At 40.2% G+C, this 12,694-nt stretch overlaps 1 protein-coding gene across 1 annotated transcript in view; it reads left to right on the forward strand.

Moving 5' to 3' along the window:
- The window catches only part of COL19A1 (collagen type XIX alpha 1 chain), a 315,358-nt gene that overhangs the window by 262,511 nt on the left and 40,153 nt on the right, over nt 1-12,694 (forward strand). Inside the window, exons 39-42 of the mRNA XM_074947919.1 lie at nt 2,552-2,605; nt 7,457-7,501; nt 10,980-11,024; nt 11,127-11,189. Coding sequence (XP_074804020.1) covers nt 2,552-2,605; nt 7,457-7,501; nt 10,980-11,024; nt 11,127-11,189 — 207 coding nt within the window. The remainder of the gene's footprint in view (nt 1-2,551; nt 2,606-7,456; nt 7,502-10,979; nt 11,025-11,126; nt 11,190-12,694) is intronic.

Consider the following 12,694-nt stretch of genomic DNA (forward strand, 5'->3'; position numbering starts at 1 on the left):
GTTCTCTGTTTAGTAATCTATAGAGGCATTTAAGTATGAAGAATTTGTATTATTTCAAGAGATTAAATCACTACTTGAAGCAGGCCCACTAGAAATAAAGATGGAAAATGTTTTAATTTTGAGCCCAAAGCAGTAACATGTAAAATTGAAATTGCTCACAGGAGGTGATCACATCGTACCAGCATTTAGCAACCGGAAGACTGTTTTCTTAAGGAACAGTGTAATGAGGGATTAATGCTCAATAATAATTAGAATATGATCAGGCTGTCTGCAGCTGCCAAGAAGTTGATAATAATTGGAGCTCCAGTACATCTCAATTGTATAGCTTCACATTCAAAACCTATCATAATAAAGCTGATTCACTGAATGCTTTGCTCTTTCTCCTCAAGGATTGCAATCTGCCCTTTTCACAAAACCTTTATATTTCATATATTTACATTTTTGGAACAAACAGAAAAGCTTTGCAATACTCAGGTTTTGGTAGATATTTTTTGTACTTTGACACCATTGAATATTTTTTCAGTTTTAATATGAAATTTTTAAAGAGCCCGTAGGAAGCAAGCAGCTCCCAGCCAAGATACATACATTTGCAATAACTGCCAAAGATCTTGCAAATCTCGGATTGGACTATTCAGTCACATGAGACATTGAAAACCATCCACATCATAGGCTGCAATTCCCACCGTCTCTCACAGACAAAAGGATGCCAATTTATTTAACATAATGCAGTGGGTGCCATTAAAAACTTGACATTTACCACTCACAGCAGTTAAATATAGCACAGTATAAGGAATGCACAAATACCATGGTCATGAGGGACAAAGCAGCACAAACCCACACTTACAGGACTGCGCCACTGCAGTAAAGGAGGCAAAACTACCGTTACATGCTTGTAACTCTCATCTACATATCTCATTGTCAGCTGAAACACCTACTGCCACTCCTAAACTTTCAGATTGCGTACATGAAATAGCTCTTGGATGATGAGCAGCTGGCTCAAGCTGAACCCAGGCAAGACCATGGTGATGCTGATTAAAAAGGGAAATGCTTTGAAAAGCTGGACAAGATGTTTTCTACACCTTCCATTGAAGCCAGACAGCCTTCATGTGTCACAATGGTGTGAAGCATTGGGATCCACTTTTACTCCTTATTAAACTTGGATGGTGAGGTATAGTCAGTTTCCAAAAATGCCATCTTGCACCTCCAGCTTGCTAGGAAATGTCCCTTCCTCCATATGAAGACCTGACCATGGTGATCCATGCATTTGTCACCACCAGGCTGGATTAACATAACACATTGTATCTAAAGCTGAATGTGAAGATGATGCAACGACTGCCTACTTTCTCCATGTCTCTGGTCACTTAGAACACATTACACCTGTGCACAAGTCCTTCCACTGGACAGACTCAAGTCAGCCTCTGATGACAGTTTAAGGTTTTGGTCCTCATTTTCAAAGCAATTAATGGATGAAGCCCCAGCTACATCAAAGACCAAATATATGAACCCATGTGATATCTGCACTCCTCGAGTACAGTGCAGGTTACAAAGCGCAGGATGAAGTATGTGAAAGCTAGGAACAAAGCAGTCTCTGTTGAGGGGCTCTTGGTAAGGAACAATCTTCTAAAAGATATTGGGCGAATCCAAAGTCTCACCATCTCTAGAAAAAGCCTTACCACCAGAAGTAATATTTGGAATTTGAACACTCCTTCTATTCTCAAATCACTCTCAACCCCCTAAATCCTCAGAAAACCTCTATATCCCAAACAAAGTTCTGACCCCATTAAAGGGAGAAATTGCAGAGAAGCCATGAAATCCGCTTGGGATTTTGTTATTGATTTTACGTGTAAAGCACTCAGATACTATGGTGATGGGCAGTAGCATAAAATTCCAAGATAGCTAGATAAATAGCTTGTAATGGTAAATGTCCCCCTTTATTTATTTATTTATTTATTTTATTTTGCACTCACTATTACTTGTCTGTAAAGCTGAATTACTGTTCAGTAGTTGCTACATCATCTCACTCATTTTCTTGCTTTTCTTCCAAAGCTCGTAGACTTAATGCTAGAGTGCTATTGATCTACACATCCCTAGGGAGAATAGGCTTTACTTAGGGAAGAGAGTTTTGCTCTGAAGCCCCTAGACGCATCTTTTTTTGACAGTCAAAAGGCAAATTCTGGAGTAATCTTGCAACCCATGTTACTTGTCTAATTGACAATGTACGTTCAAACCTCTCCCTTTATTGACTGAAAGTGGTTTAGAGCTGATCTTGACCAAGTAGATACACCAGACGGGATTCTTTCTGATTAGGTTCTTAATCAAAACTGAAACAATTAATCAGAAAATAAACACATACTTGTTCTGGGAATAGTTCTAATTATCAGGTCATAAAAACAACACATAGCAAAAGCTGTTCACTCAAAGCAAATAGAATATTTAGCTGGTTGTTAAATAATCTTAAATTGAATGCTTTGCTTTTATTTACTATATTACTATTTTTATGTCATTCAGAATGCAGAATTTTTAATCTAAACAACACTTTTAAAACAAACAGGGAGAACCAGGTCCAATGGGACTACCTGGACTAGAGGGATTTCCAGGAGAAAAGGTACGACTTCATTAAAGAAAAATATCCTCTCTCCTTTTCCATTGGTATTGCTGCTACTTTTGTATATCTACAGTGTTTATTGGCAGGGAAATGTTTCCTTCATTTAAAAGGCTGTTCACGTGTTGATGGTGTCTATCTGCGGCAGCATGTTTCATGCAAGATTGGGTCTGCATATGTAGAAATGTCGTGTGCCTACCTGTCTTTTCATTTTCTGTTTAAATCTAGGTCTAAATAATACAATTCAATCAATGTAAAATCCCAGTTTTCCAGGAAAATCAATCTGTGTGTAGTCAGCCTTCCATCCATTACCAGTCATTCATTCTATTCCATTAGTATTAGAGCAGCCACTTTGATTTTATTCAACAAGTTACTTCCTTGATTAATGCTGATTAAAAGTGCAAGGCACTCCTTAGCAGAAGACACAAACCCTTTGATATGCCCCTAGGTATGTTGACTGGCTTTTATTCCCCTTGACCAAACATCGTCTTCCTCATCTAATCTAGTTATGCTGCCCCATTTTAAATGCATTTCTGAGGCAAAGATCGCAAATGATAGTGCTATAGGCTAATACTGTAACCCTGAGACTATCTGCATGCATGACTTATACATAGAAGGCTAATTTAAATTATACTAAAAATCTAGGTAAGCAGATTGGACCAAATCCAGAGAGATGCTGAGTGCCTGCAACTTCCAGTGGGCCCGGTCCTGCTCCCAAGCTCTTTTGCCTTGTAGGATTTGACCTGCTATTTTTAAATATGTGGATTGTAACCATTTTTGTTTTGCACTTCTGATGTTATAATGAGTCTGTATGTAGCCCCTTCTGGAGAATGTCTGATCCCCAAGCATGGTAGAGTCCACTTGCTCTTTCTGGCTTTGTGTCCCAGTTTAGGACCAACGAGCACTGGATTCTCTTGAATCCATGGACTGATGGCAGGTCTCAGCCCTTAACTTGCTAGTCACTGAAGCTAAACTACATTCTCAGTACACAGTGTGTCCAGCTATGGCCAGGTGAATAAGTTAATATGCAATCCTTGTGACTTCTAGGACATTACAAATTAAAAGCAACAGTAGACTAACCAAGTTTAAAAAAGGAATGAACACATTATTAAGAGAAAGGCTATGATTAATTTAGAAGGGCAAAGACAGGAATTAGGTAAAGGGAAAAGGCAAGGGAACTGATAAATGAATGAACAGATTAAACCTCACAACCACAATCAGACCCTTCCTGAAATAAAAACATTCTTCTAATAAGCAAATACAGTCAAAATCCCACATAGACTATACAAATAAATAGGTGTGATCCCAGAGTCTGCCTGCAGGTCCCAGGTGGTTGGTGCGAATGCTGTTGCTGTGTTGGAGCTCTATAGGCTGACAGAACAGAGGTAAGTTGTGCAGTGAAATTATCATGTAAAGGTTGTAGGCCTGACCACCGCTTTGATTCCAGATGAGCTTTCAGTTGGCTGTGCACACACAAACCAGGGCTTTCCTTACCCCTGGCATCCTTTTCGGTCTATCTAGGTGATGTTTCCCAAGTATTCCTTGTTAAAGATGCAAGGCAGATCCCACATTGGGTGGAGCAGATCCCAGGTGGCCCCAACCCTGGCTTTCCCTTTGTAACGATGCTGGTTCTGGCAGGACCCAACTGAGAGTGCAAATTCAGGACAAATTGCTTAAAGCAGGGCAGTTACAGCCCAAGGTTGGGGTTTTTCCACCTCTAAGGCAAACCAAACCAGCCAAACAGAGAAGACTTTGGTCTCACCTCACTGGCTAACCACAAGTCACACAAGCAATTCCCTTAGACACTCCAGTTTCCCAGTATCTCCACCAGTGCCACTCGTTATGGGGATAAATGGTTATGAAAACCAATTCCCCAGTAAAAGAAAAAAGGTTCTCTCGATCCCAAAGGATCAAGCCCCAGACCCAAGTCAATATACAAATCAAATCTTACCCACAAATCACGTTGTTGCCAATCCTTTAGAATCTAAAATCTAAAGGTTTATTCATAAAAGGAAAAAGATATAGATGAGAGCTAGAATTGGTTAAATGGAATCAATTACATACAGTAATGGCAAAGTTCTTGGCTCAGGCTTGCAGCAGTGATAGAATAAACTGCAGGTTCAAATCAAGTCTCTGGAGAACATCCACAGCTGGGATGGGTCATTCAGTCCTTCGTTCAAAGCTTCAGTGTAGCAAAGTCCCTCCAAAGGTAAGAAGCAGGATTGAAGACAAGATGGAGGAGCTGCAGCAGCTTTTTATATTCTCTTGCCATGTGGTCTCTGCTTTCTTTGTTCCAAAGACAAGCTGTCCAGCACATAGCATGGAAAAACCTCAGAGTTCTGTCCATAGGCATATCCCTGCATGCCTTGCTGAGTCACCAGGCGTGTCTGCCTTCTGTCAGTGGGTCAGTTGTATAGCTGATGGTTCTTAATGGGCCATCAAGCAGGCTAGGCAGAGCTGACACCAACTTGTCTGGGGTGTCCCCCAGAAGCATAGCACAAGTTTGAAATACAGACAGTATAGAGGCAATATTCATAACTTCAACTACAAAAATGATACACACATATAGACAGCATAATCATAATCAGCAAACCATAACCTTGTCTTAGACACCTCATTTGACCCCCTTTATATGAGATTTGGTGCCACTACAGGACCTTGTTTGCAACAATGATCTATATGGTCCCAGTTCAAGTCAATAATGTCACACCCTTGTTTTCCAGAGCAAGGGGGGGCCTAATGGGTGAGGCTGGCAACCAATCTTCTCCCTATGAAGTCTTCTGTCCCTCTTGGATTTTGCTGAAGACTGGTTATTGGTTGGGTGGAAGAAGTGGCTTTGTTTCACAGACACCTAGGGGAGATGGAACATCCTCTGGGAAACTGGGTGTTTCCCATTGGCCAGGCCCTTGTGGATGACAGGAAAATTGAAGTTCTTTTGTATGCTCTACGGAGAGCAACCCAGGAGGTCTGTCTCATACTCATACTAGCAGCCAGTACCCAGCTGCTGACTCCCATCCCTTGAGCACAGTGCCTGTCCATGAGCAGGACATGGCTGGGCAGCCTCGACCATTTGGAAGTGGTTGTAGCCTGCAGGTGGCTACCCGGGCATTTCTGTCAGGCCTCTAGCCTGGTGACTCCTCTGTCCCAATCCCTGGTATTAGTTGTGGTCTCATGCACGTGCTAAGACAAGCTGTTTCAATTGCTGCGGTCTCAGTCTCTGCATTACTCTCCATCTGTGAGAGCTCCTGGGAGCTGCATTTCTGAAGCCCCCAAAATGGCAAAAGGCTACATGTATTTTACTTGTTGTCTGCACCAAATGAAATGCCCAAAAGACTTTGAGATGTACCATCTAGTTAATGTCAGTCTCTACTGTAGTATGTTATACTTGCATCTTTGATCTGAGGGTCTCAAAACTCATTAAAGACAATTAATGTGTTCTCACAGTATCTTGTAACATAGTTGTGTTACTTATTACCATCATCAACCCTATTTTATATATGTTGAAACTGAGGCATCCTGAATCAAAGAAAAAACCTATAGTAAAGGCAGAAGTAGAACTCAGAACTCCTAATGCTCTTAGACTCCCTTCCCGTGTAATAGCAGGACCCTGTATATAGCTATAATGTTGGTATTAGTGCCAACTAGTTTAAGGTGACATGGAAGGAAAAGATGCTCGTACAATACTGAATTATACTTTGTTAATTCTGGTCACTGCCATGAGTATAAATGAGGATTATTTGGAGATCTGCATGTTGGACAGATACTTGACTCTGGTCCATTTTAAAGCATTTTTAACGTTAACTTTCACCTGAATATCTTTTTGATTGAACATAAGGGCAAATACACAAATGATGACTGTCATAAATATAAAGGGAAGGGTAAACCCCTTTAAAATCCCTCCTGGCCAGAGGAAAAATCCTCTCACCTGTAAAGGGTTAAGAAGCTAGGATAACCTCCCTGGCACCTGACCAAAATGACCAATGAGGAGACAAGATACTTTCAAAAGCTGGGGGGAGGAAAAAACAAAGGGTCTGTCTGTGTGATACTTTTGCTGGGGACAGAACAGGAATGGACTCTTAGAATTTAGAAAGTAATCTCGCTAGATATGCGTTAGATTATGATTTCTTTAAATGGCTGAGAAATTGAGCTGTGCTGAAAGGAATGGATATTCCTGTCTTTGTGTCTTTTTGTAACTTAAGGTTTTGCCTAGAGGGATTCTCTTTGTTTTGAATCTAATTACCTTGTAAGGTATTTACCATCCTGATTTTACAGAGGTGATTCTTTTTACTTCTATTAAAATTCTTCTTTTCAGAAACTAAATGTTTTTTCATTGTTCTTAAGATCTAAGGGTTTGGGTCTGTGGTCACCTGTGCAAATTGGTGAGGATTTTTACCAAACCTTCCCCAGGAAGTGGGGTGCAAGGGTTGGGAGGATTTGGGGGGGAAAGACGTTTCCAAACAACACTTTCCTAATAAAAATAAACCCAGATAAACGTTTAATGGTGGCAGTGGAAGTCCAAGTGCAAAGGGTAAAATAGTTTGTACCTTGGGGAAGTTTTAACCTAAGCTGGTAAAAGTAAGCTTAGGAGGTTTTCATGCAGGTCCCCACATCTGTACCCTAGAGTTCAGAGTGGGAAAGGAACCTTGACAATGACATTGCAGACAGGGAACTAAAATACAAGGGATTATATGACTCACTCAGTGCCAAAAATGAGTCAATGGCAGAACTAAATATAAGAATTCAAACAATCCTGCCTCTCCTATTCTTATCATATCTTCATTAACTAATACTGTTTGAAGACTCTGTATCCTCATTTGCTGGAAATATTACAATGCAGTGGTATCTTTTCCTTAGGGAGATCTGGGACCTGCTGGTTCACCAGGAGCACCAGGGTTACCAGTGAGTATGTTCATGAAAGAAACAGCTTATTTCTTGGGAAAAGTTGAAAAAAAAATGTCAAAGCATAAAAGATGCTCATCCACACTACTAATTACTATTTGTGGAGTACCAATAGTTTGCTAGAAATTTTATAGACATGTATGAAGACAAGATCCTTGAGCTACAGAGTTTCCAATCTTAACATCAAAGCCTTTTTAATAAAATGATAGGAGAGAATGAGATAAATATGTGATGCAGGTCTGAATTCAAGGTTGCTTATATATACTGTGTCAAAAAGTATATGAGATTGTTCTGAATCTCCTCAGCCCTTTATTAAAAGGCAAATGAAGAAGCCATTTTATTTATTCTTAGAGATAAAAAGGCCTCTGAACATATTTCTAATATGCTGACATTAGGAGATGTCTCTGAAAGGCATTTAAGCTCACAGGGACCAGCCAGAAATTTTGTTGTAGGTGTAAAGATAAATACAACTATAAAGGTAAATTTTAATTGTTCATTTCTTTTCCTACATGAAATAAATGCAACTTTTCTTTAGATTGCAATTTCAGTTCACTTAAAAAAAGATAGCCTCAGTTTTTCAGCAGCCAGTATGATAACAGCACTCAGTTTATGCAAATAAACTCATTACTATTAAATTTGGGAAGCTCCTAACCAGTTCAGGAACTGTTTTTTAATTGTGAATGTGTATCATGAATTTAAAAAGGTAATGGATATCTGTACATTGTTTCCATTAGCCACTGTTCCAATAAGAGAGGAACACCAAGATTAAGCAGTTCAATTTAGTTAAGGTCCTCTAAAATAAGTAAAAAGCAGGGCTTTGGAGCTGTGCTCCGGCTCCGCTTCAGCTCCAGGCAAAAACCTGCAGCTCCACTGCTCCGGAGCTGCAGTTGCTCTGGCCGCCCTGGGGACTGCTGCTCGGGCGGTCCCCAGGGCCAGCCACACTAGCCGCTGCTCAGGCAGTCTCCGTGGCCAGCTGTACCGGCCACTGCTTAGGCGGTCCCCAGGGCCAGCTGCCCCAGGCCACCCGAGCAGCAGTCGTATGGCTGGCCCTGGGGCTTTTCCAGCTGCAGCCAGTGCTGCTGGCTGCGGGGCCACGCAAGTGGCTGGCTGCAGAGCCTCTCCAGCAGCAGCTGGTGTGGCTGTCCCCAGGGCCAGCTGCTTGGGCGACCCTGGGGTCAGCCACACTGGCCACTGCAGAAGTCACAGAGATCATGGAAAGTCACAGAATCCATGACTTCCGCTACCTCCAGGACAGACATAAAGCCCTTATATAACTGTTCATTCTCTGGTTTCAGAGTAACAGCCGTGTTAGTCTGTATTCGCAAAAAGAAAAGGAGTACTTGTGGCACCTTAGAGACTAACCAATTTATTTGAGCATAAGCTTTCGTGAGCTACAGCTCACTTCATCAGATGCATACTGATGAAGTGAGCTGTAGCTCACGAAAGCTTATGCTCAGATAAATTGGTTAGTCTCTAAGGTGCCACAAGTACTCCTCTTCTTTTTGTTCATTCTCTGTGGATTTCTCAATGGTTATGTCCGAAGTCATGTTTCAGTGTAAAATATTGTTCTCAATTCTGGCTGGATACAAAATATTTAATGAGTTTGTTTCATCTCTGATGTAAAGCATGCCATTACTTGTGATTCTGTGAAGGCCTGTAAAATAAAGTATTTGCTTTAACATTTTATACTAAACAATTTTCATTCATAAATTGAAAGGTCTATAACAGAATCATTATAGTTTATTAGTCTGGGAAGAACATTGGGAGTTTTTCCAGATATCTTACTTTAGGGGAGATTGGTCCAGTTTGACTGGAATTCATTCCCTAGAATCTGGGAAAGCCACTTCTTTTCCACTTGGGGACATTAAATATCTTTGTATTTTAAGCTGTTTTCTGAGTAAGAGTTTTAGAGAAGCTCATACTAAGAAGCTAAAAAAAACCTCCAGAGCCCCCACTTCCATTGAGCTAATCCTTCATTCCTTATGCAGCCAAAGCTTCTGCAGCAGTCAGTGGGTCAGATCCTTAACTGAAGTAAATCATCATAGCTCTGTTGGTTTTGTTTCAAAAAGTACAGCTAGAATAAAAGAGTTATGTCCATTACTGTCTTGTATTTATCAAATATCAGAAGGAAAAACATTTGTGGGTTTTGTGTTTGTTTGCTTCTTGTGAGTAAACAAGCTGTTCATGTCATTTTTTTAAACTTCTGAAATACCTACTTCAACATGCCCCTTCATTATATGGTAAGTAGTGGGGGACAAAGGAAGAACATGTCTGGTATTAACTGTTTCAGCTAAGGCAGGGTATCAGAACTCTTTGCTGTAGATACAGAGTTAGTACAGGTCTAATCATGAATCATGTGTTAGGAACTGATGAGTGACAAGATGGAATTAAATGTTAGATGAGTTGGAGGGTACGATAAATTAGGCTCCTTACCTTAAGCAGATGGTGTCCTACAGCGGATGGACACTTTTGAATTAATGATGATACTCTTCACTACCTTGGAAAATTGGTGTAGTCAACTTGGTCTTACAATAAATGCCAAGAGGAAGAAGTGGTTTCATTTTGGAAAATGGACAATAGATAAAGTGTTGAAATGCAGCAGGGGAGTTGTAGAACAAGTAGAATCTTATGTGTACCTAAGAAGCCCGATCAGGGCCAACAGTTGCATCAAGGATAAGTTTAAAAGGGGATGTGCCTTAGCCAAAAGTGCTGCACAGAAATTGGTGAAATCATGGACTGAAAAAAACATTACATTTGGTACCAAAATGAAAATTTATCAGACTACTGTACTGACAGTATTATTCTATGGTCTGGAAGCAGCTGCCTTAAATGAAACAGACATCAGAATACTGGAGGCAGTAAAGATGAGAGTTCTTTGAAAAGTGGCAGGTGTAAAGTGGAATGATTTAAAGACATTGTCAGGAGAGTAGGATGTGAAATGAGGGTATGAGATTAGACCCAAAATGAAAAGATTATGAAGGTGAGGACACTGCAGAAGGAAAACAAATGATAGGATGCCAAAGAAAAATAATCCAAACACAACCAACATCAGTGAGATCTGAAAGCCGACCACCAACTAGATAGTGGGATGTGTGCAGGGACATGAGCAGGCTGGGCTTAAGGGAGCAACAAGTCATGGACAGGAAGGAATGAAGATGCTGTACTGCTCCCGTATCTGCATGGATTCTCTGGGATGAAAATAAGACGACTTGGAGAGTGATTTTCATTTGGCTAAACTAAGCAGTATTTGTTTTTGGACAAGGAATTGGATAAATATGAAACAAAAATAAACAACTGTGTTTTAAAGCATTTCTTACAAAATACTTCTGAAAGGTCTCTGAAAGCATTTAGTGAACTGTTAATTACGTGAATATTTTGACCAAATAAGCATAATATTTTCTGTTTCATTTAAAGGAAATGGATATTTTAGGTCTGTTAATTTAGATTTTAAATGTTTCTTTTTGGTCTCCCTCCACAGGGAAAGACTGGATCTCCAGGACCACCAGGAATGCCAGGGGAACCAGTGAGTGCATGTTTGAACTCTGGCTTATTATGTTGCCATTCCTGCATACTAAATATAAAATGGAAGATTTTATATATGTGTGTGGTTTTTTTCTCATTTAAGGGTGAAAGAGGCCCTGTAGGAGACATCGGCTTTCCTGGGCCAGAAGGGCAATCTGGAATACCAGTAAGTAGTTAACCATATAGCTAGTGTCTCCGATAAGTATAGGCTAGTGGTGGCTAGCCCCTCCTGCTGCCTGCACTGCTGTGACTACACTCTACTTTTAGTACACTAGCTCAAATATTGTCTCCTTGAGCTTGGAATCACAACCCCAGCTCCAAGCATAGACATACCCTTCATGTGCTCCAATCAGCCTTGTCAGAGATTACAAAATAAATAGATTTGACCCTGCTAATATATGGAGAGGTAACCTCAAATGAACATCTGGTGCTGTAGAACCAGGCATTGGTCATGCAGGTCCAAGTTCATGCTGGATGAGGGTTGGGATTGTCATGGGTAATTATGTTACTGAATATGCTCTGAGGGCCTTTTGAATCCTGTTGACAAAAAGGATCCCCTGGGGGGGGGTTGTTGTTTTTTTGTTTGTTTGTTTGAGGAGGGATGTTAATCCAAGAATTCGTATAGAAAATGGGGCTTCACCTAAATGAAGAGGTCAAATTTTCAAAAAGTGTCTTTACCCAGTGTTTGCCATTGTACTGAATAGAAACTGGTGTGTGTTGAGCACCTTTGAAAATCTGACCCTAGAGCCTCAAATTCATTTAATTAGTAAAAATAATAATAGTTATTTCTATTCTGGCAGTACCCAAGGGTCTCAGGCAGGACCAGGAAGCTAGCTAGCTTCATCCTCTGGACACCATAAAGATGGGTCACTATGCACAATATTTAACTGTCTCGGAGCAGCGACTTGTCCTTCTGTTTTTCTGTAAAGTACAATGCACACAAGTGACTCTTACTGAATAATAAATAAATAGCAATAGTTGTAACGTTATATGGAGTTAAAGGTGGTTAGGAATAACAATAAAGTCAGTATTGCCAAGCCCAAGCATTAAAAAAATCATGAGCCAGCCCCGCAAAAATGTTGAGATGGGTGTAAAAAACATGAATTTAAATATATATACATGCCTTGTGGGTTTTGAGTCTTGGGGTTCACTTGGGTCTTATTATTCTCTTATAATTGCTTGACTCTAGAAAAGCACCAGATATCACAAGACTCACAATCAAATTGCAAGAGTTAGCAACACTGTACAGTAGTTTTATGTAACATATTCATCTAGTAATACAGTTGTCACCAGTGGCTAATGCTGCATTTGTGCTCATGAGCCCAAGAGCAGACAGAGTCAGAGTGAGAGGTGCAGGTTCATTGAACATCTCTTTAAACCCTACAAATTCAGCCATAAAGTAACAAACTTCTAATAGCAATATTTAAATTGCAGTCTAACAGGGAGGAGTAATTGTAAAAATATTGTGTGTGTGTTTTGTTAGGGTTATATTTTCTTTCTTTAACGTAGAAACAGATTTTATTCCTCTTGGCATTGCAGTCAATACAGGTATAATGGATGAGCTGGCCTCCCTGTTACTTTAGCACCTCATTAACAAAATATTTTGAGCTAAGCTCTGATTCAGAATCTTTATAAGTGGTCAGGTTGGTAGAAAGAATATGGCTGGGTTTT

The sequence above is a fragment of the Natator depressus genome, chromosome 3, assembly GCF_965152275.1.
Source record: "Natator depressus isolate rNatDep1 chromosome 3, rNatDep2.hap1, whole genome shotgun sequence".
Classification (NCBI taxonomy): Eukaryota; Metazoa; Chordata; order Testudines; family Cheloniidae; genus Natator; species Natator depressus.